Source organism: Sminthopsis crassicaudata, chromosome 2 (genome assembly GCF_048593235.1).
Source record: "Sminthopsis crassicaudata isolate SCR6 chromosome 2, ASM4859323v1, whole genome shotgun sequence".
Classification (NCBI taxonomy): Eukaryota; Metazoa; Chordata; class Mammalia; order Dasyuromorphia; family Dasyuridae; genus Sminthopsis; species Sminthopsis crassicaudata.
Window position 1 is genome coordinate 46,392,208 of NC_133618.1, and position 23,861 is coordinate 46,416,068.

The following is a 23,861-nucleotide window of genomic DNA, read 5'->3' on the forward strand; positions in this document are numbered from 1 at the left end:
TTTTTTTTTGGCCTTTCTTAATATCTCCCAAATTTAGCATAGAGTCTGGCACATATTAGGCATATCACCTATTTGTTTCATTATTCAATTATTTATTTAATTTGCTGTTTATTCACTATATTACTATATAATTAATTAACAAATGCTCATTTGGCTGATAATTCATTGAGAACTCCCAGCATGAAATAATCAGAAAAAAGGAAATTAGATTCTTAGGATAAAATGAAGAAAGTTCTAAGTATAAAGTTATCAGAAGCTATAAGAAGTCAGGAGTATTTGTTAGTGTTGATGAATGTAATATCTAAAATGGTATATGCAAAATTCTCAATATTAATGGAAAATATCTAGTAATTCTAGTTTAAAAAAGGAACATAAATCTCATTGGATAATGAACAGGATAATCTATATGTTGTGATTGCTTAGATAAGCAATAAATATATTTAATATTGTACACTGTTGACAAAATCAAGTTCTCGCTTAGGATAATGAGTGCTGACTCTAGAATATGGGTTCAAATTCTACTTCTGCTGCTTACTACCTACAGGACTTGGATAAATCACTTAATACCTAATGGGCTTCATAATCCTCATATTGTAAAATGATGGGGTTGGACTAGACATCCTTTGAGGTTCCTTATGCCTCTAGATTTTTGGTGCTATAAATGTATCATGTTTAATTTAAAAAAACAACCACAAAATCGATAATATTCTAGCTAGCCGGCAATGGAATCTATCAACTATGCCAACAATCAAAATCTGACTCAGGAAGACATAAAAAGTTAGGATCCAAGGCAAGGTATAAATCACAAACTAAAAGATACTTCTTGTACTACAAGTAGAATAATTTTATTTTGGAAAATATTACCTGTCCTTAAGCTTTATTGAAAGCTAAAAAACAATTAAGCTGTCATAAAACCATTTATAGGCAATCCATAAATCTAGAAATTAATTAAAGATCAGAGTAAGTAACTTGACATCAACAGTATTTATGTTTTTAGAATAAGAAGATCTCTTGGAGAGAATCTAGCTCCTCATTGCTCCCTCTCTTCTCAGATCTATTATTAGCCTTAACTCTCTTCCCCCTTTTAGTTTCCTATCTCCAGCTATCCACTGGATATCTCAAATGAATGTTCTTGGACATCTGCAACTTATGTCCAAAACTGAATTCATCTTTCCCCAGTCCCTTCCCTCTTTCTAATCTCCCTATTCCTCAAGTCCAGGTTACCACCAACTTCTCATGCAGGTTCAAAACAGAGATCATCCTCTACTCTTTATTCTCATTGCTAACTTTTTCCTTGACATTCACATTTATCTACTACTTTTATAGGCTATCATTTTCTACTCTAGTCATTGTCCACATAGGATTTTATAAATTATTACTTCAATGTGCCTTTATTTAGGGAGAGATCTCCTCTGAATCCTCCATCTTTTACTTGTAACTTTCTAGTGATAAAAATTCCATACTGCAGAACCTAAATAGATCATTATGTCATGATTAGAAGAAAGGTTATCTCTCCTTCCCTTAAACAGGATGTCCCTTTTACATAGTTTACTATGGCCTACCTTCTTCCCTCATTTACTACTCACAATCAGAAATAAATTCTAACTCCCTGCAGCAAATGATATATCCCAAAAATTAGGTGAGAGGCTAAATTATGACATGCTGATTTGTGTTACATTTATTTAGGGATACATGTCTCATATTCTCTGCCAGAATAAACTCTTCAAAGAAACACATTCTTTTTTACGATTTGTATTCTGAATGGTGCCCAATACTAGAGCTCCACAGATAGCTATCAAATGAATGAATAAGGTAAACCCCACAACAGCTGGAAGTCTTACTTTCAAGAAAGAGAAAAAGATTTATTTCCAATATTTCTAGTCTCATCCCACAGATACCAACTGCTCAGACCAGAACATGCCAAAACATGAGATAAGCTTTAATTAAAATACATATATATATATGTATGGAAAGATAGGTAAAGGAATAAAGGAGTCCTGCCACATTCACTCTATGACACAAATATAGTACTGATACCTAAACCAGCAATAGTCAAAATAGAGAAGGAAAATTTAAAAAAAAAAAGAAACAATAGGGTACATACACAGAAGAGGCTAGTTAAGTAGGTGGAAGGTAATCTGAGAAGGAAAAGCACTCCTAGCTTAGGGGAAGCAAAAAAGGCCTCCTGATCAAGGTTCCCAATAACAAAAACTAGGCTTTAACAGAACATAATTGAGAGCTACTAGATAGGAACTACTACCACCTAGAAAACAAAAACAGAAGATAAACTCCATTTCTTGCTGATCATGTATCCCATCATTTCTAAGTAATGAATATTCCCAACAGCAGCTTTGGCTCCTTCCATCCCAGGATAAGAAGAGATGAGAAGTCAAGGAGAGAATAAGGAATTAAGGCTTGATTCCCATCTGTTCCTTTCCTTTTTTTCTTGCTTATACTACCCCTCCTCTTCTGCCTTCCCTTGATTTACTGAAATATTCCCAGTGGATTCATACCCAGCATTAGTTTATTTTCCTTTCCATTCTGGGGCAGGCAGTCTGCAGACACATTTGGCCAATTATTTAGAGGTTTCCATATGTCTTTGGGGCTTTGTTCAAGTCTAAAATATTACAAGTCTATCAGATCCTCCAAGGTTAGTACAGACAAAATGATTCAGTCAGTATGCCTGATATATTTTCAACAAAAAGGAAAAAAAGCAATATGTAGTAAATAAACAAACAGAACAGAACAGAACATCTTAACCAAGGAACCCTCATACTTTCAGGGTTATTCGTGAACACATCTTTGACAGTGGAGTTTAACTCAACAATCCAAATTTTACTAGCTTCTGTGGATGGTTGGTTGCTGGGACTCAAAAAAGCATTCTGCTCAGGAAGCATTTAACTAAGTCAGAAGACACCTGGGCAAATGCAGAGCTGAACTGATTTGCAGAGATAAATTTTAAGGGGATTCAGGGGAGTAAAATAAACTCCCTACCCCCAAGACAGACTTGGGCTTATGAAGGAAAGGAAAGATCTTTATTATCTGGTCCATTGATTATTTCACATGGTAATAGAAGTAAATCTCAGGTAGCTGAGAATTCGGCCACTAATTAAAGGCCCCCAATATCACAGCTTTCCACGCCAAAGCCTAGAATTTCACACTCATTTTCTAATGTCACAGGGACTTTGAAGAAGGCTGCTAGTATAAGGTTGGGTTTTATTTGGATAATTTCCCTCTCCTTCAAGATGTATTTCACTGGCTCTTCTCATTTACCCTCAAATGTGATTTTGAGTTATTGTGTGTCTATGAAAAGCTTCACCAGCATATATCTTTGTCCCTTCTCCAGAAAGTTTCTCCCAAATACTCCAATCCACACTTTTCCTTTTTCTAAATTCTTAAATTATTGGCTTTAAGCGTCCTAATCAAATAGGACAAATAGATCAAATAGAATCAAAAAGCATTATTATTTTAATCAATGAATGGGGCTTCTGCTAAGAGAGTAAATTGTTCTGAAGACAAAGGCTCTCTCCAATGCCTGTTGTATCTGGGATCAGAACAGCCCCGTTCTGGAGAGGTAGAGGGGCCTCCGCAACAATCTTGCCCACTCTGAATAAGCAACTCCATACACATGGGCAATCATCCAGCTCCTCCAAGGGAAATCTACTCATTTCCAGGCCCTCTTTGCCTGGAATTGAATTTTATCAGCTTACCAAAGACGTGGAATATTTTGGCCCACGAGAGACACGAAAGTTACTGTGTCAGTTGCCATACTCTTCAATTTGGCTTAAATTCCATTTATCCAACTCCTAACATAAATATTTCACTACAGTAACTGCCTCACACAAAATACATTTATATATGCAACAGGACTGGCTTCAAGCAAATTCTGAGAAGTGGATGACAAACTAAGACTGCAGCAAGAGACCTAGGTTTAGGGCCAGAGCACCCAGGCTTGAGTGTACTCTTTACCTAACATGGTGCAACTCTGATGATGACCCTTTTAGAACCTCAGTTTCCATCTATAAAGCGAAGGAGCTGGCTGGTTAAGACTAAATGGCTTCTGAGAACCCTTATGGCTCTAAATCTACAATCTTATGCTGGCCATAAAACATCACTTCAAGGCTACTGCTGACATGAGTTTTTCCTGGATAAACCAAAAGCATCACAGCAGATATCAGGGGACCTGGGAAGTTCTCAGTGCTAAGTGCTAAGTGTGTGGCTTAATTTGGGAGGGTAGCACTTGGGGGTGCTTACTAGCCAATAATTTCTTTAGCTCCTCAGACTGCCCCTCTCAAATTTCCTAAGACTGGGAAATATCTATCTTCTTCTAAATACGTCCATTGATTATAAACTCTCAGCCTTTTCCCAAAACAACTGAAGCCAAATATATTGCTGGGACATTTCCCTCTCATGGGAAATTAGACAGAACCTATTAAGATATTTCATGCAGAGAGTTTGGGGGAATCAGAGATAATCCCACTTGGAAACAAAGCTTTGAGTTCTAGCCTGGTAGTCAAGAGCTAGCTGTTTGCCTGATGGTCTCAAAACTGATACAATCCTGAGGGTTAGTAAGACTAAATAGAGGCTAAGTCAATTAGCTCTTGTGACAGTGAATGCCGCACAAGAGAGAACAAGGAAAGGACACCAGGATAGCGCCACTGTCCTGACCAGGCATCTGTATTTCAGTCTCTTCAGGGAACCTGGCATGATGTAAGTCCCAAAAAAACCTGCCCCTCAGACAGTAAGAACTAAATATTTAGTCTAGGAGGTTGAGTACAGAAGCTAATCTTTCACTATGCTCGAGGGGCAGGAGAATAAAGTGCTGTCATTGAAAAGGTGGAGGTCAATTCTTTCTCCTCCCCACACTAGTCTTTCTTAAATTTAACCTCCCAGGCAATAATTCACCCTTTCTCAAGCTCCTGAATCTACAAGGCCCCCCACATTTATTATTGCATTAACTATTACCATATGGAGTAGCAACAATAAAATATGGTGGAGCTGACAGGCTCAGAATAAGCTAACAAAACAGCAACATCTCCAAAAGGGTTTTCTGTGAAATGGCAGCACCCACATGTATACCCACAGAAAGCCCATCCTCTAAGGATTTCACATATTCACATATATATATATATATATATGTGTGTGTGTGTGTGTGTATAGTACCAGAGTACCAAATATTGCTACTAGATAAACAATACTGCCGTCTGGCCATCTGCAAAGAATCCACATGGTATTTACAATGGATACAGAAATGACTTTCAATATTTACTGAATGTTCATAACATGCATAGAACAATCTCTATGGAGGAATCCAGTGGATGTTTTAACAACTTTTAACAAATTACAATGTTGAGAAGGAATGCGTGTGTACATGTGAATGTGTTTTTCCTCCTAAATTAATCTTTAAGAGAAATTCTGGGGTCAACGATCAGATATGCAAATCCAAATGTGTTCAAGGCATTATGGCAGCTTATCCATTACCATCCCCTCTGGTTCTTGAAGTAAAAAGATGCATTAACTCTGTCAACTACAAAGAAAGCTTATTAAAGCAAACGGAACTCCAAAATACTTGTGACTAAAGTCTTCAACAAATGAGAGGGTAAAGTTGCCTCTCCCTCCCAAACAGCTAGTTACCACTTTAGTTCTGGGTTCAGATCCAATCTTTCCCATTGTGGATACCAAAAATTAATTCCTTACGCTGAAATAAGAATTGCTAAATGGTATCACTCATCTGGTGCTATGAGATTGGATTATTTATTCAGATTTTTAAAAATTGTCCAACAATTCATAGCTGAGCATAACTGTCCCATCCTTTTTACAATCTCGATAGAGCAGTTTATCTCATCTTACTCAAGGGATAAAAGAAAAGGATGCTTTTAATGACAACACATAAAAACAAACCAAAAGCCCAGTCCTTCCTTCCCACTCTCTTCTCAAACTATAAAAAAGTCAAATCATATCAACTCATCAACCCATGAAACCAGTTTAATCCCCTGGGGTCCCCTGAGATGGACAGAACAGCCTCGCCGAAGGTCACACAGACATAAGTAATATTACTTTGCTTTTTAAAACCTGCTTCTTCTTGGCATTTCTGCCTCAGCACAATTTTGCCCAAATTTACCAAGACTAATGGGGACTTTACCAATCAATTTATCGGCTGCTCTCTGAGGAGCACACCCGACTGTCAGATGGCTTTTTCCCTTGAGGTGACTGGAGACATTGTACATTGTAATAAACAGGCCAGGCTGTCCCCACCCCCAAGCTCCTCTCTGCTCATAACTGTTGCCATGGGAACACTTTTTCATTATTAACACAAGGACAAAATGGGAATTTCACTAAACAAAATGAAGTAACTTAGGATGGGACACATTATGATGCAAATCCCAAGGGTTCTGTATGTGGGTTCTAAAAGGGGCAGTACGACAATGGCACCGGATGGAGGAAAGGGTAAAGCCATGATCTTCTCTATGACCTTTCACAAATTTGCTCACTCAGAGCTATCAAGTCTGCCAACCACCATCCATACCAAGGAGTCTAAACTCCTCCTTTCCAAAGGACCAGGGTTCTACTTTCACCTCTGAAATACCAGAAAAAGCTTCAGTTTTTAAGAGGATTGGGAATTTCTGAAAGTTTTCCTGTGAAATTGTCTCTTAGCTACTGCCCACCATCTTTGAATAAACCCAATAACATCCTCAGTTCTGGCTGCTCCAGACAGCTAGGAGTAAGAAAGCCATACCTGGATCTACCTCCGAAGCAGTTTGTGCTGGGTGGCTGGTGCCGCGCCTCGGTCGCAGGAGCCGTCCCACTGGGCTCTCTCCCAGGTAGCTGTGCTCCTGAAAGGGAAATCCACACAAAGAGAACTGAAGGGTTAGACACTCAGTCTCTGCAACACAGCAGGGACTCCCCCACCACCAGAAGGGCTGACTTGGAACCCTGGTTTGGAAAGCAGTGACCACCAATGGAAGATTAAAGACATCTAGTCTACAGAAGCATGCTATTGCCATTGGGAGAGAGAACCCATGAAGGAAGAACAAGCGGAGAAAGGTATGAGACTTAATTTTACTAACATGAAATGGGGGCCATGAGCACCAAATGTTAGAGCTGTTTTTGCTCTAGTACTTTCCAGATGGTCTCAGGAGGAAGCTCTATGGCACAATGTCAGAGTTGTCACACTTGGAGTGAGAAAACCTTGACTTCAAATTCTGTCTCAGACACTTAATAGCCATGTGACCCTGAGTAAGTCCTCAACTATTTATGTCCCAATTTCTTTCTCAGAAAAATAGAGTTGAACTCAACTGATGGCCAGGCCCCTTCCAGTTCTAATCTATGACCCTCAGGCTCAAATTTCTCACTTTTAAGCTGAGGGGAATGATCTTGGAGGTCCCTTCCAGCTCCAGTATGCTAACATTGCAAGGTCTCCTACATGTCTGAGATACTTCAAGGATCCGTGAGCAATCCTTTCACTGATGCTGAATGAGACCTTGTGGCAACTCAGTAAATGGTCTTCAATATTTTCTGTTGCTCTATGGGCCACTTGGGGAGGAGTCTCTTCACCTTTAGATAGTTGGGGCTGGGAGCACCAGAGACATCTATCACAGAGAGCTCCATCCTCTCCCATCCTCAAGATATAGTAATAGAAATTAATTTCAAGGTCACAAAAATGAGAAAGTGTGTAAGACAGCACAAGGAGAAAAGGGGGGCAGGCTTTGCCAAGATCTCTTTGTACCTAAAGTGGCCCTAAAGTGACCTTGTCAGTCTCCAACGCCCTAGTCAGCAAGGTCTACTGCTTCAATGCAGAAATCTTTCAGCCCAGTAAATGAAGGTCTACTCATGTCTGACTGTCTGTCCCTCCTTGTCAACATGCTCTGCCTCCTTATCCTAGAGGCAGGATCACAATCTTGCCTAACCGACAAAGAGCCTCCCTGGGATGTAGAAAACTCTCTGGGCACACCTCATGCAATAAGACATTTAATAAGGGAACTATGAGGAAACCTAGTCCACTTCAAACCTAAGGAAATCATTTCTTTCTGGATCCAAAAGATCCAAATTCACATGAGGCATTTTATCAACACTGGAGTAAGAACATTCATCCTTCCTGGCTCTGTACCTGTTTTAAGAGATTTGTATAGCTAGGGCTAGAATGCTGCACTGGTATCCATGAAACGTTAACCAAAAAGCCAGAAGAACTCAAGCACAGGGACAGATTTTCTATGGAAGAATAGAAAGACAGAGAAAAGAACTGCTCAGGATAAGTGAGCCTGGACATACTACAATCTATTCCATATGAGTTGCCATGCTGAGGAGAGCCAGAATATACGGAAATCTGAAGGCCTAGAAGTATCTGTACTACAGACAAATCCACTTCCAAAGAACGTGTGTTCTCACACAGCACACACTTATATTTTTCCATTAAGAATAAACACAGAAGGAAGAGAGAAAGTGAGCTATTTCCAAGAATTGCCTGGGACTGAATATAGCTCATTGCCTTTGCTACTAAACCAAAGAGCAAGCATTTACTTTTCAATTTCATATTTATCCCCAATCAAATAAGTCCTGGGAAAACCATATTAAAGGAAGTCAGATTCTTGACTTAGAGACAAAACCTAAGACCAAAAAACACATCCAGTTCATTTATGAATCCAAGATGCTCTGCTACCTTTCACCCCAACAGAAACCAAAGCCATATTATGGATCAGGACTGACTGAGAAGTACACAGAATGAGGCTTCCTGGTACTGAACCAAACTCCTAGTACTACCCCCCACCCATGGGGCCCAAGCCCTGCCACTCCCCTACTCAGGCACCACCATGAACAGGGCAGCACTCACCGTCTGTCACGGCATTGCCATTAGGCACACTTCCCAGATCAACAGTTGGCCCGTCCAGGAAAATTGTCAGCTCTCCGCCTGAGACAACGCTGCCTTTGTTCTCTGTCTGCAGGTTCAGGGTCAGCTGCGTGTTCTCCACTGTTGGACAGAAAAGGCAATTCAGACAGGGCAAACCAATTTCACCATTAGTTAAAGATTTTTCAATTGAAAACCTCCCGTTTTACTTTCTTTCTTCCTTTTCTGGTTCAATTCTACTTTTCTCTTACAAGACTGAAAAAAAGGTTAGGAGGTAGGCGACATATTGGAAAAAAGAGACCAAGAAAAATCTGAAACAGTATCCAATATACCTACTTCAAGGGCAAAGGCAAAGCAACCCCCTCATGGAGTTTATTCTTTCCAGTTACAGAAGGAAATGAACATGACCAACTTCTTACTGGTCAAATCTCATGCGAGCAAAATAGTCAAGATTTGGCCTTGTGAATGGGATGGAGAAGAGGGAAGCTCTCAAAATTAAGAAAGAAGAAGAATCCAGTCATCTGGAACACTGAAAATTCAAATCCATGAGTTTACTACAAAAGAGAGAGTGTTGATATCTGTGGCAAATATATTGCACAAACCAACAAAATCTCCAAATGAAGCATTTAAATGTCTTGAAAGTAAAACATAGGAAATAATTCATCTTAATTCCTTCCCATTCCAGAAACTATTTATTTCATACAAATGTACTGTCCATGCAACTTTTTAAATCCGTTCCTTATTATATTTTCGGTCACTATCATCTCTTGATAATAAGTTCCATAACTAATTTTCTAGGAAGTATCACTCTTGTCTTAAAATGACCTATTTCCAACTTTGGTGTCCACTAATTCTAAGTTAGATTGTTTCCTTCCAAGCCCCCTTTCACCCCTAAAAAGTACTTATCTTTTATCTACTCCATAAAGGAAACTTCCTTTAATTTGTAAGTTTAGAGGTCTCTATGCAGACCTCCTCCTCCTCTTTCATCCTTATGGCATAGCAACCACAATGAGGATAAAGCAATGTGGTTAGACTTGTTTTCAATACACTTCTTGATGGTACCAAGTACTATAATATCCATTTTAGTTAGCTACCAAGTAAAAATATTAGAGGAACAATTTATAAACAACACATGAATATATTCCTTTATATCTTCTATCATCATCTTCTCAACATGATCTGGATGAATTTTTCTTCAGGTAAAAAGATGGCAACATCAAAGATCATCATGGGGCAAGAAACTCTCCCAGCTACATCACATCTGCTGATAGCCTTTTCACATAAGCCAAAGGGGCCCAACCTTCAGAGAGGTTGGCTTCAACAAGCAGACCAATGAAAGGTCTGGAGAAAGGCAGAGGAGTGGGGACCATAAAGCAAAAAAGTACATACACTCCCTAAATCCTAGGGTTACATCAGGTGTTTTTGCTTCATTGTTTTTCTTGGTCACAAGGAAAGCATCAATGGGGGAGGGAGAGCATTAATGAAGTGTTTCTCTTTACTTTTTTAAGACAATAGCAATAACCCTAGCCCAAATTGGCTCCAGTTATCTCAGAGCCTCAGTCTTGCTTTTCTTCCTTGTTTTCTCACTGTTTCTGGCCAGATCCACTTCATTCATACACACACACACACACACACACACACACACACACACACACACACACACACACATACATACACACACACACACACACGCCCAACTGTGCAGTCATATGCGGGACAATTTATCTTCATTTCACTGAGGGGGTATTTTTATGTGTATTTTTTTTTTTTATTAAACTTCTGAGAATACAATCTTCCATTCTTCAACTTGCTTTACCAAAAAAAAAAAAAAAAACCCACAGAGCCAGGGGAGCTATACAATACATAATGGAGCTAAGAAGAAGGTGATTAGCTAATTGAGTGACAGACTAGGGTACCCAGTGGAGCTGAGTAGGAGTGTGTGGCTGGAAAACACAGGCTGGAACTGGAGTTCTAAATAGGGGCATTAGCTATCCTCCCTCTGGAGACCAGTGGGAAAGCTGATTCTACAGAAAGCCTTTCTTGTACTCTTTCTACTGCCTTCTAGCACATTCCTCTAAATTATGACAATAACACCAAATAGGTATAAGTCATCCTCCTGACGGCATGAACGACTCAGCCTCAGCCAAGGCTTCTGCTATGTCTGGCCCGGCTCTGTTTGTGCTATCAGCAGATAGCACATAAAACAAAAGGCTACATTGCTCCCTCAGCAATGACTAGAAAACCCTCATTCTCTACTTTCTGTAACTGTTTTAGAGTCTCTGCCAATATATCTCATCTGTGGCCCTCTGATCTACTACCCTCTAATTCTAATCATGGGGCCTCTTTAACAGAGAACACCAACTTATGATTCCATAAGGCTGGAGGAAATCAGATGCAATTAAAACAAAATATAAATACAAATGGAAATAACTGGCAGAATGCGTTATTGCTGGCCTGGGACAGCACAAGCCAACTTCCTAAGTTACAGGGTTGGTGGTTGTAATGGTTACTTCTGAGATAATCTTAGCAAAGGCAAAATAGCTCGATAGTCTGAAAATAAATTAGCCCTGACACCTAGAATTAGGTTGTCCCTCTTTTCTATTCCCTTCAGATCAAAAAGCAGCACAGAACGAGAAAACCATGAGCAGACATAGTTGTGGATCTTTAACTGCCTTCCTCCTCTGACGCCTCACTGTAAGCTCTGAAAGGGGTCTGAAAGGCTCTGCCAATGAACTGCCAGTCCTTGATCTAAACAAATGCAGGCCCAGCAAAGATGGTGTGTGTTATAACCAAGGACTAGGCTGACCACAAGATAGTGAGTTTTTCTGCCATAGCAATTTACAAAGATCACCTGTTGAGGCAATAATAATTTACAATCCTATGTAAGTGGAGGGATTCCTCCTACCTCCCCCAAAACCTATAGATTCCTAAAGTTCTGAGACATACACACTATCACACTGTGTACTCTATGGGCAAAATGTTTGGCCCCACAATGGGCATTTTTCAAAAACACTCCTCTCATTTTAAATAAGATCTAAAGAGCAACCTTCCAGTTCAACTGTTCCTGCTGCCCTAATTTGCCACATTAAGGGGAAAACAAATCTATGGAAACCCTTAAAGTCTTAACTGACTTTCCCTGAAGGTCCCTGAAGCAAGGAATTTCTTCATTTTCCTACTAGAGAGCAATCAATTTCTAGTTTCTTAATATAAACCTACTAAACCTTATCCAAATACAAATCAAACAGCCCAACTTTAATCCCAAGGAAATGACCAAGAGTCTTCATCCCAAATTACTATATTCTCAAATTTGGCCCCTCTTGAGTATCACATTAGCCATGTCCCCCAGCAGCTTCAGATAACTCAGTGAAATGAGTTTATTTGTTCAATGAAAGATACTAGAATTCAGCTTTTCCCTTCACTGTGGTATTCAAATGTGTAGTTCCCATAAAGCATTAATAAGCACAGATGGACAGAATCTACAACATTGACAATTTTTTTTTTTCCTATGCTGATGATTAAAAAAAAAAAAAAAAAAAAAAGGCGGAAAACCTCAACTGGTAAATCATTACAGCCACACTATACAATAACAATAAAACTACTATATGTTTATGAAATCCAGGGCTCATGCTCTGCAAAGGGATTTCTAAACCCTCAGGATTTCTGAAGTGTATGTGAGAAAGCATTTTCTATTTAGATGCTTAGCTGTGTTTGAAACCCTCCCTCCCCAAATATGCATGCATTACTTTTTTTAAAAAGGGAATGTTGTCCTTGATTTCTCATAACTCAAAAAATGAAGGCAAGGATTTCATTCAAACATTTAGTATTCAATTTTCCTAAATCAACCTTTCATTCCCCACCACAAAAAAAAAAAAAAAAAAAAAAAAAAAAAAAAAGTCTACACTGTACTTTTTGGAGGAAACCAATACTGAAACTTTCAGTTCAGAAAGGCTTCTTTATGGAAACTGACAATGATGTGGTTTACTTGGCTTTAACTCCAATGATTACTGAAACAAGGCTCCTTCACGCCATCATTCCCATAATTCTCTCAAAAGGAAGAAAAAACAAGCAGTGTGTTTATTAACAGGTAAATGCTCATTTTGCACATGACTGTAAACCTCTTTGTATACCTAGAGCTACTCAGCAACAAAGCACAGAGGAAATACCAGAACACAGTGTAGTTTTCCTTTCCCAGCCCTTCACAAGAGTAAGCAATGCACATGATCTGGGGTTTAACCAGCTTCCTCTACTTCTACAGCTTTAACCCAACATTCTTCCTCCATGTTCCTGCTGCAAAAATCCACAAGCCTCCAGTATTACCTCTCATAAGAACCTGCCACATTTGAGACATCTTTGCCACCATCTGGCTTCCACCAGACGTAGTCTGACAGGAGAAATCCGTTGCTTTGAGTTTCCTTCAAACTAGCCTGAGAAATCAGCCTGAGAACACTAAACTCTTGTTACTTGGACTAACTCCACCATCCCACAATGAGACCCATTTTGTTTCAATCTCTTGCCTGAGGGGAAAATCCCCATCTTATTTGCCATCTGCACACAAGCACTTCAGCTTACAAATGAAGTGCAGGCTAACAACACATAAGGTTACACTAACTTGGCCTGAGAAAAGTGCTTCGTCTCACAAGATCAATTCAAGACTACACATATAAAAACTATCCGACTAAGAAAAAAGCATCCATGGACTTCCTGGCCATGAATGTATTTCAGGTACCAAGGTACTTCATCCCAAACTTACTTAAACATACACACACACACACACACACTCTCTCTCACACCCTACCTCTTTACTTAAAAAAAAAAAATTACATATATAAACAGTATCAAATTCTCCCAATTATTATTACAATCTATCCTATAAGACACATTAGATACACAAAGAGACTTTGCTTGTCCAACAAAAGTATACAAAGCCCCCCATCTATTCTGGTATGTTTCACTGTCATGTCCTAGCAAATTTCAGATTACAGGAATGATTTAGAGGGAATAATTATTATTTTGGGAAAAGCAAAAAAAAAAAAAAGACTTGAATGAAGTCTCAGTTCACATCAGCACTGCTGTCCTGCATCATTAGTACTTTTATTCACTAAGGGAAGAGTGAAATTCCCACTCACCTCATTAATCTGGATTCCTAGAATCAGGCCCAATTTTAACAGCTTCTTTATTCCCTGGCCCTTAGGAAACTTCACTAACCCACTCTCCTTTTGTGCTACATGATGCCAAAATCATCATTATAAATATTATAAAGGAAACAGACTGCAACAGATCTTTACAATTAGCACTTCTGATAAAAGTCTGCCTTCAAAATTCTATAAGGAATTAACACAAATTTATAAGAAATTCCATCATCCAATAGATAAGAAACAGTTGGTTCTCAAAAAAAAATTTTTTTTAAGAGGAATGAAACTAAATTTCAGAAAAATTCACATTAAAACTGTGAAACACCATCTTATACTTATCAAATTGACAAAGAGACAAAATTCATTGCTGATGGAATTACTGAAAAAAATAAAAGCATGCCAATATTTTGTCAGTGGAGTTGTGAATAAGTATGATTTTCTTGGAAACAGGGAAATTACATCCAAAAAATTACAGAAATATTGCTACTCTTTTATCCAGTGATCCCAATTTTGGAGTGATATTCTAAGGAAATCATAGACAGGGGAAAAGATCTACGTGTCCCAAATAATCATAGCACCTTCTATAACAGCCAAAAATAAAAAAGGACAAGTCATTGTCCATTGTTTAGAAAATGGTAGAACAAACGAAATTACATGAATGTATTAGATTATTATTGTGCATAAAAAATAACTATGAAGAATTAAAAGACAGGTGGGAAGAATGAATCATCTTTCCGATTACCTAAAAAACAAAACAAAACAAAACCCAATCTGCAAATCACAAAAGCTGATGGTTTGTCTAAACAAAGCCTCATGAAAGCCCCCAAAAGGGGAGAAAAGACATCCAGCAAAACTACTCCATGGATGGGCTAGTTGATCTTAGCAAGAACTGTTAAGCTTGAGCCCCGTTTCCCCTAAACTATCTATGTGCATAGAAGGGGAGTCATGGACTTTGATGGGGATGTTTATGCCTACTATACAACAGCTGAGTCAAAATCTGCTTTTAGGGGCAGTGAGGTGGTGCAGTAGATAGAGCACTAGCCCTGAAGTCAGGAGGACCTGAGCTCAAATCTGACCTTAGACACTTTACACTTCTTAGCTGCGTGACCCTGGGCAAGTCACTTAATCCCAATTGCCTCAGCAAAACAAAACAAAACAAAAAAAAACCTGCTTTTAGTAACTGAAAACAACTGATGTTTACATTAACAAAACAAACTAAAAATCTCTACCTTAAATGGACTTTTTGACACAGCACAATTCATTTAACCTCTCAAGGGCGCAAGAAATTCTCTAGGACTCCCAAGTTGCTATGGCAGATTTCCACCTACATCAATCCTACACCCATGAATGATATCCTAAGATAAATCATGGACAGGGAAAAAGATTTATGTGTCCCAAAAAAAATCCTAGCATCTTTTGTAAAAGCCAAAAATAAAAAGGAAGGACAAATTGTATCCTCCAGGTAAAATGAAACTAAACAAATACTATAAGGGCCACCATTTCAGCAAGTATCCAGTTAATTCTCATCCTCCTCAACCAAGTACAAAAGAGTCCTAGTAAGAAGAAGAAAAAATGGTCAGAATTCCAAGCAGGATAAGATGCAGGGCTCTGGGTGTGGGCCTGCTGTTGGAGAGAGACTTCTGCTTGGCTACCTAGGCTGTAAGAAGCACTTCGGTAGGGAAAAGGGGAAGGTGATTCTGCCCCTCAGCAATTAGTAGGGCTACAAAAACACACAGATGACACATGACTGTAATGATGATCCCCTCCACTCACTCGATAGCTCTCTCTTCCCTTCTCGGAAGACCGGGCCAAAGGGGATACGCAAATTATCTTGGTAGACAGTGGGAAAAAGAAAAACAGAAACGTGAATGAACTGCATGATTGGGTAAACCTAATGGTTAGCCTCCCTGCTCTCCAAGAAGCCATAGTCACCTATAGAGAAACTGACCAGGCTGAGATAGAGGCAGGAGCCAGTTGTTGTTACAAAGGATTGGTTCAGATTGGACACCAGAACTGAAAGCTCAGTTTTTCATTTTTGTTTCTGACAAGCATTCTCATTCTCCTATCATTGGTTCTAGTTTGAGGCCAGGTCATCATTCAATGCCCTTTAGAAAATAAAAGTTTTGCAGAAAACTGCTGAAATGCCTTTTCAGATATATTACTGGCCAAGTGAGGGATAGAAGCCTGGTTCTATGGTACAGAGTTGAAAGGAAAAGTGAAGGCAATTCTGGAACTGCTATAATCAATAGGATCCTAACTTTGTGACTTTGGGCAAGCCATTAACTACTCTGTGTCCATTTCCTCATGTGTAGAAAAAAAGGGGTTAGATTAATGACTTCTAAGATTCCTTTCAATTTGTGGATTCTTCCCCAATATTAAATCAAATGGGGGTAGGGAGAAGAAGGGGCATAGGCCCTTCTATTTCTTTCCTAAACAATTCCAGCTAGGAAAAAATTCACCAGCTATCTTTGCCACTTTCCAGACTTCTTGACTTTTCAAAAACCCTTTTGCTCTGTATGCAAGGATCAAGAAAATTCTCTCAAAGACCCCACTCAAAAGCTGGAAAAACATTCATTCTGAGAAAAACCTCTGTTTTGTAAGTTAAAACATGGAAGAGGCCTAAAAAGAGAGGAAGGGGATAAGGAATTGTGGGTGAAACCCTGTTAACCTCGAACCCTTTGCAGAAAGGAAAAGGAAGATGATCTTAACCACAGCTTATGTTTTTAGTTAAAGAATCATTCCCTACTTTCAGGGACAGCATCGGGGACATTTGCCTGTACGTTCCATGTGGTTTAATTGAATCATTCTGGTGGTCATTATGCCCATTCCAAAACTGATGCACTTACAAATCACTTTAAATACTGAAGCGAATCCCAGGCTATGCAGAAGGGGCCAAGAATAGGGGAGAAGAAGACTTTTAGTCCAGGCCTTTTTCTTCCTCTTTCTGAATATGAAATTTTACAAGGCAACCTTAGGGCTTGAGACATAGAAAGCAGGCTTGTTTTAACATTCATTTCAGAGACCTGTATGTTTGCTTTTTAAGACTCTCGACTAAAAGAACCTTTTCTTTCAAACAGCTCTCCTCCTCTGACACCAAAGTCACGAAATGGGTCCAAATGCAGCTTTCAGGAGGTTGGGGGAAGGGGGTGGGGTTGCTATTGGCTTCTTAAAGAATTCCTTGAGGTTCTGGCTTGGGCATGTACGCCTGAGGTGCAGGAGGATGCAAAGCAAACACACAAGGCGCTTTTCAGAGGCTGTTAAAAAAAAAAAAACAACAACCTTGGCATCTGGTGCCAATCAAGAAACAGTAGCCGCTGATGTAACTGCAACCCGATCGGAGTGCAATAAAACAGAGGCTTTCATTTGGAGGCTGTGGGCTGGCAGGCTCCAGTGGTCTGATTCAGCACACAGTCCATCTAAGGCTGCATCAAGGGGCCGACAACACAAGCAGGCTCCCCCATCCCTGGTCCCAAGGCTGAGGATGGTCCCAGAGAGTTGCTCCTCATTCTTCCAAAGCAGCTTCCCCCTTCCTGAGCCATGAGTGGCTGTGCTAGTGCTTTAGGTATATCCCGGGGTTGAGACAACAGCATCTCAGTAGTTTCCAGAGTTTCTAAATATAACAAGCTGGTTATGGAGTCCTTCAGAAATTGATTTAGCAGTTTCTGCTCTTGGTTATGAGTTCCTCAGGCCCAGCTATAACACATAGAAATACTGTAAAATCACTTTTAAACCAAACCTTCCTATCTGCTCCAGTAGCTATTAGACACAGTTCCCTCTTCATCCATGCCCGAGTGCCTGGCATAGTGGAGGTGTTAAATAAATTCATGACGACTGATTTTCCCTTCCTCACCCTAGCTGGAGCAATAGTAAATAAAATAGCAACAGCTTAGACAAGGAAAAGAGAGTATGATCTCCTTTCTGTCTCTTCTCCCATTTCAAAGCTTTAAAGGATTAAAAGTTTAATTTATATTAAACAGGAAAATTAGAGTACATTTGGGGTAGCAGTGGAGGAATAACTGAATTATCACATTGAGTGCTATGCAAAATTACCATCCTGAAAAGGAAGAAAGGCAATACGGTTTAATAGACTAAATGCTGGTTTTGAAAAATTCAGAAGAGTTGGGTTTGAGCCTGGCCTCTGACAGTTACTGAGCAGCTCTGTGATCCTAGTGAGTCAAGTCACTTAAATTCAAAAGGTCCAACATGACTCTCTGAAAAGAAAAGTTATAGACAAGCTCTTAAACCTGAATGAGTAGAAGGGATTTCCAGGGACACCTGCAGGAACAAAATTATAGGTCTGGACCAAAAAAAACAAAAGTGAATGACAACAATGAAAAATCCAGAGAAACATGAGAAGAGTTACATGAACTGATGAAGGATACATAGACAACACACAGAATGCTAATGATAACATAAGTAAAGAGATAATAAGCAGTAAAAGGAGGATTCAATACAAATATATATATATATGGTGACCATCGGGGCCAAGCTGAGATACACATTCTCCCTCGCTGTTTCCAACTGCAAGGAAACACATTGCATCCATCACAATCAAATTCTTACGTGGCAAAGCTGACTTATCTTCAGGGATGTAGCTCAGTGAGATAGGGTATTTGCTGGGGAGTTTCTATGTTGTCAAAACAGAATGTATCAAGGAGAAAAAGATTTAGAATGTCCATGACCTTCCTGTCTGGAGCACATAAAAGAATGGGCAGACATGATTCAGCTCATGATTTGCAATCTGGTCTTAATACTTAGAACATGATCAAAGAATCCAACTCTGCTCATAAAGATGTACAAGGGAACCTTTTCTTCTTAGTGGGAAATGGATAGCTGGAATCAAAAAAACACAGAACAAGCAACATAAAGAGAAAGACAACAGAGCCTGTAGAAATGTAGCTCAAGCCAAACATCACATGGCAACTAACAAATCAGATAAAGCTCTGAGTGGCCACCTCCAAATCCTATTTCACAAGTTATTAACCTCTAAGTTATGGACAAGTCAACTTAAGCTCAAAGAATCTCAGTTTTCTCATCTGCAAAATTATGTATTCATAACATGTGTACAGCCCTCCTTCCTGTATAAGATACACACTTCTCATACAGTGATACAAAAACGGGAGCTATTTATCATTATTGTTTTTATTTTGGGAAGAACACATTTAAAAAAGCAAGTTGCTCTCAGACCTACCTGCCATTAGTGCAGAAAAAACTCAACATCAAATACTCATTCTCATACTCATTCTTACACTCAGAGGTGTTCCTGTGCAGAAAAGACCCCAGACCCCCTCTGCAAACCAGACCTAGCATCAAATCCCATTGAAAGCATAGACGGAGAGATGTCCCAGCATAAAAGCAGTAGCTACTGGCCACTGTGTACTACTAAGACATTAAGAAAGCTCTCCATCACCATTTGCCCTGCCAAGGAAAAATCCAATAGTTTTTTCTTGTGAGAACCTCAACAAGAAAAAAATAAGCATAAACAGTCAGTTGACTTTTCCAACCATCTTTCAGCAATAGAAAGACTAATGAAAGGGTCCAATTGTGTCTTGTGGAGCTGCAAAACTACAGGTAAAAATGGCAAACTGCCATCACCCAGATCCTACTTGGGAAAATCAACTTTGGACGAATCAGTACATATACTTAAAGAATTTCTTAACACAATGTGATCCAAAAACACTAACAGCAGCTCAATTGTATGTCACTGCTTATAATACTCACTACATTTCCAGCAGAAAAAGTCCACATGGGGAACAGAGATCATGACAGAAAAACTGAAATACCTGTTTTTAAAGGCAGATGAGGAAAATCTGTGGATAAAAAGGGGACTGGAACTAAGGCCAACCTGAATTCAAAATCTAACTCCAACAATTACTATCTGTATGAAAGTCACTGTCTCAGCCTGTTTCCTCATCTGTAAAATGGGTATAATAACCATTATACTTATCTAACAAGGTTTTTGTAAGGATCATGTAAGATCATGTATGTAAAGTACTCTGACAACTTTAAAGCATTCTAGAAAGTCAGTTATTATTAGTGCCATTTCCCCAAAATCTCCTGTCTAACCCAACAGGGAACTGATTAATGCAATCTCCTGTTTAAGCAAGGACTATTATTTACCTTCTCTCAAGACAGGAGGCCCCTAAATGCTTCTCTCTAAAATGCTACCCCTCCCATGTTTCCAGGATGGCAGGCAGCAGGAGAGACAGAAGTAGGCCTCTATTTGACTTACAATTGCTGCATACATCTCTGCTCTGAATAGAAGGCTTTATGGAGTCAGAAAACCCACAGCTATGGACCACACCACAGACCACAAACAGCAGTAAATATCCATAAGGTTGTTTTTCTAAGTGGGCAGTAACACCCTGTGTAATTAAGGCACAGTTTCCATCATATTCCAATTTGGTACACCCCACTACCAAACCTAGCCACCCATATAACACCCTATGGCAAGACTTAGCCAGCAAGCAGTGGGTTTCAGATTGATAATTCCTGTTCTTCTGGCTTGCTAAAAGGTAGATAAGGAAGATGCTAGTGGTGGAGCTGATCATGAACAGCTTTCAGTAAAGGAGTTGGTACACCTACTGAAAGCAATCTGGAATTATAGAAAGAAAATTCCTGTAATATCCATACCCTTGGACCCAGAGATTCATTCTGCTAAAAATCAAGGATGTTAGGGTCAGAAAGAAAGATCCTATATACCTCAAAATGCTCAAGAGAGTACTTTTGGGGCAGCTAAGTGGCACAGTGGACAGAATATTAGCCCCAGGTCAGAAAGACCTGAATTCATATCCAACTTCAGACATTTGACCTGTACTAGCTACAGGACTTTGGTCAAGTCATTTAACTCCAAAAAAAAGAGAGAGAGAGAAAGAAAGAAAGAAAGAGGAAAGGAAAAAAGAAAGGAGAGAGAAGAAAGAAAGTAAAAGAGAGGAAGAAAGAGAAAGAAAGGGAGGATTGAGGGAGGGAGGGAAGGAGGGAGGAAGGGAGGAAGGGAGGAAGGAAGGAAGGAAGGAAGGAAGGAAGGAAGGAAGGAAGGAAGGAAGGAAGGAAGGAAGGAAGGAAGGAAGGAAGGAAGGAAGGAAGGAAGGAAGGAAGGAAGGAAGGAAGGAAGGAAGGAAGGAAGGAAGGAAGGAAGGAAGAGAAAGAGAGAAAAAGGAAAAAAAAAGAGAGAAAGAAAGAAAGAAGAAAGGAGGAAAGGAAAGGAAGGAAGGAAGGAAGAGAGAAAGAGAGAAAGAAAAAGAAAGATAAAGAAAAAGGAAAGGAAGGAAGAAAGGAGAAAGAAGAAAAAGAGGAAGAGAGAAAGAAAGGGAGGAGGGAGGGAGGGTGCGAGGGACAAAGGGAGGAAGGGAGGGACAGTGCGGGAGGGAGGAAGGAAGGAAGGAAGGGAGAAAGAGAGAGAAAAGAGAAGAAGACAGAAAGAGAAAGAAAGAAAGAGAGAGAGAAAGAGGGAAAGAAAGAAAAGGAAAGAAGAACAGAGAGAGAGAAAGAGAGAAAAAGAAAGAAAAATAAAGAGAAAGAGGAAAGGAAGAAAGGAAGAAGGAAGAAATGAAAATAAGAAAAGAAAGAAAGGGGAAAGGAAGGAAGGAAAAAGAGAGGAAGAAAGAGAAGAAAGGGAGGGCGGAGGGAGGGAGGGAGGGAGGAAGGAAGGAAAGAAAGAAAGAAAAGAGAAAGAAAGAAGAAAGGAAAAAAGAAAGAAGAAAGAAAAAGAAAGAAAGCAAGGAAGGAAACGGAAGGAAGGAAAGAAGGAAGGAAGGAAGGAAACAGAAAGGAAGGAAGGAAACAAAGGAAGGAAGAAAGAAAGAAAAAAAGAAAGAGAAAGAAAGAACGAAAGAAAGAAAAGAAGGAAGGAAGGAAGGAAGGAAGGAAGGAAGGAAGGAAGGAAGGAAGGAAGGAAGGAAGGAAGGAAGGAAGGAAGGAAGGAAGGAAGGAAGGAAGGAAGGAAGGAAGGAAGGAAGGAAGGAAGGAAGGAAGAGAAAGAGAGAAAAAGGAAAAAAAAAGAGAGAAAGAAAGAAAGAAGAAAGGAGGAAAGGAAAGGAAGGAAGGAAGGAAGAGAGAAAGAGAGAAAGAAAAAGAAAGATAAAGAAAAAGGAAAGGAAGGAAGAAAGGAGAAAGAAGAAAAAGAGGAAGAGAGAAAGAAAGGGAGGAGGGAGGGAGGGTGCGAGGGACAAAGGGAGGAAGGGAGGGACAGTGCGGGAGGGAGGAAGGAAGGAAGGAAGGGAGAAAGAGAGAGAAAAGAGAAGAAGACAGAAAGAGAAAGAAAGAAAGAGAGAGAGAAAGAGGGAAAGAAAGAAAAGGAAAGAAGAACAGAGAGAGAGAAAGAGAGAAAAAGAAAGAAAAATAAAGAGAAAGAGGAAAGGAAGAAAGGAAGAAGGAAGAAATGAAAATAAGAAAAGAAAGAAAGGGGAAAGGAAGGAAGGAAAAAGAGAGGAAGAAAGAGAAGAAAGGGAGGGCGGAGGGAGGGAGGGAGGGAGGAAGGAAGGAAAGAAAGAAAGAAAAGAGAAAGAAAGAAGAAAGGAAAAAAGAAAGAAGAAAGAAAAAGAAAGAAAGCAAGGAAGGAAACGGAAGGAAGGAAAGAAGGAAGGAAGGAAGGAAACAGAAAGGAAGGAAGGAAACAAAGGAAGGAAGAAAGAAAGAAAAAAAGAAAGAGAAAGAAAGAACGAAAGAAAGAAAAGAAGGAAGGAAGGAAGGAAGGAAGGAAGGAAGGAAGGAAGGAAGGAAGGAAGGAAGGAAGGAAGGAAGGAAGGAAGGAAGGAAGGAAGGAAGGAAGGAAGAAAAAGAAAGGAGGAAAGGAAGAAAGAAAGGAGGAAAGGAAGGAGGAAAAGGAAGGAAGGAGGGAAAGGAAGGAAGGAAGAGAGAAAGAAAGAAAAAGAAAGATAAAGAAAAGAAGAAAGGAAAAGAAGGAAGAAAGGAGAAAGAAGAAAGAAAAAGAGGAAGAAAGAGAGAGAAAGAAAGGGAGGGAGGGACAAAGGGAGGGAGGGAGGGAGGCAGGCAGGAAGGAAGGAAGGAAGGAAGGAAGGAAGGAAGAGAAAGAGAGAAAGAGAAAGAAAGAAAAAGAAAGAAAGAACAGAGAGAGAAAGAAATGAAAGAGAGAGAGAAAGAAAAAGAAAGAGAGAAAGAGGAAAGGAAGAAAGGAAGAAGGAAGAAATGAAAGGAAGAAAGGAAGAAAAGAAAGAGGAAAGGAAGGAAGAAAGGACAAAGAAGAAAGAAAGTAAAAAAGGAAAAAAGAGAAAGAAAGGGAGGATGGATGGAGGGAGGAAGGGAGGGAGGGAGGGAGGGAGGGACGGAGGGAGGGAGGAAGGAAGGAAGGAAGGAAGGAAGGAAGGAAGGAAGGAAGGAAGGAAGGAAGGAAGGAAGGAAGGAAGGAAGGAAGGAAGGAAGGAAGGAAGGAAGGAAGGAAGGAAAAGAGAAAGAAAAAGAAACAAAGGAAAGAAAGAAAGAGGAAGAAAGAGAAAGAGAGAGTAAGAAAGGAAGAGAGAAAGAAAGAGAAAGAGAAAAAGAAAAAAAGAAGAAAGAAAGAGAAAGAGAAAAAGAAAAAAAGAAGAAAAAAAGAGAAAGAAAAAGAAAGAGGAAAGGAAGAAAGGAAGAAAGAAATAGAAAGAAAGAAAGGAAGAAAAAGGGAGAAAGGGAGAGAGCAAAAGAGAGAAAGAAAGGAAGGAGGGAGGGAAGGAAGCAAGGAAGGGAAAGAAAGAAAGAGAAAGGAAAGAGAGAAAGAAATGGAAAGTAAGAAAGAAAGAAAAAAGGAAGGAAGGAAGAAGGAAGGAAGAAAGAAAGAAAAAGAGAAAAAGAAAGAAAAAGAAAGAGAAAGAAAAAGAGGAAGAAAGAGGAAAGGAAGAAAGAAGGAAGGAAGGAAAAGAGAAAAAAGGGAGAAAGAAAAAGAAAGAAAA

At 39.5% G+C, this 23,861-nt stretch overlaps 1 protein-coding gene and 1 long non-coding RNA gene across 5 annotated transcripts in view; one reads left to right on the forward strand and one right to left on the reverse strand.

Annotated features, from left to right (window-relative positions):
• The window catches only part of WWP2 (WW domain containing E3 ubiquitin protein ligase 2), a 121,886-nt gene that overhangs the window by 74,311 nt on the left and 23,714 nt on the right, over positions 1 to 23,861 (reverse strand). For 3 of the 4 annotated variants that reach the window (XM_074286091.1, XM_074286092.1, XM_074286094.1), the window contains 2 exons: positions 8,828 to 8,965; positions 6,737 to 6,833 (listed from right to left, as the gene is read on the reverse strand). In XM_074286091.1, coding sequence (XP_074142192.1) covers positions 6,737 to 6,833; positions 8,828 to 8,965 — 235 coding nt within the window. Of the gene's footprint in view, positions 1 to 6,142; positions 6,226 to 6,736; positions 6,834 to 8,827; positions 8,966 to 23,861 lie in introns of those variants that run through there. The other variant, XM_074286093.1, reaches the window with a different exon arrangement.
• LOC141554320 (uncharacterized) overlaps positions 6,412 to 23,861 on the forward strand; it is a 41,364-nt gene continuing 23,914 nt past the window's right edge. The window contains exon 1 of the long non-coding RNA XR_012485836.1: positions 6,412 to 7,044. This is a non-coding gene — a long non-coding RNA (uncharacterized LOC141554320). The remainder of the gene's footprint in view (positions 7,045 to 23,861) is intronic.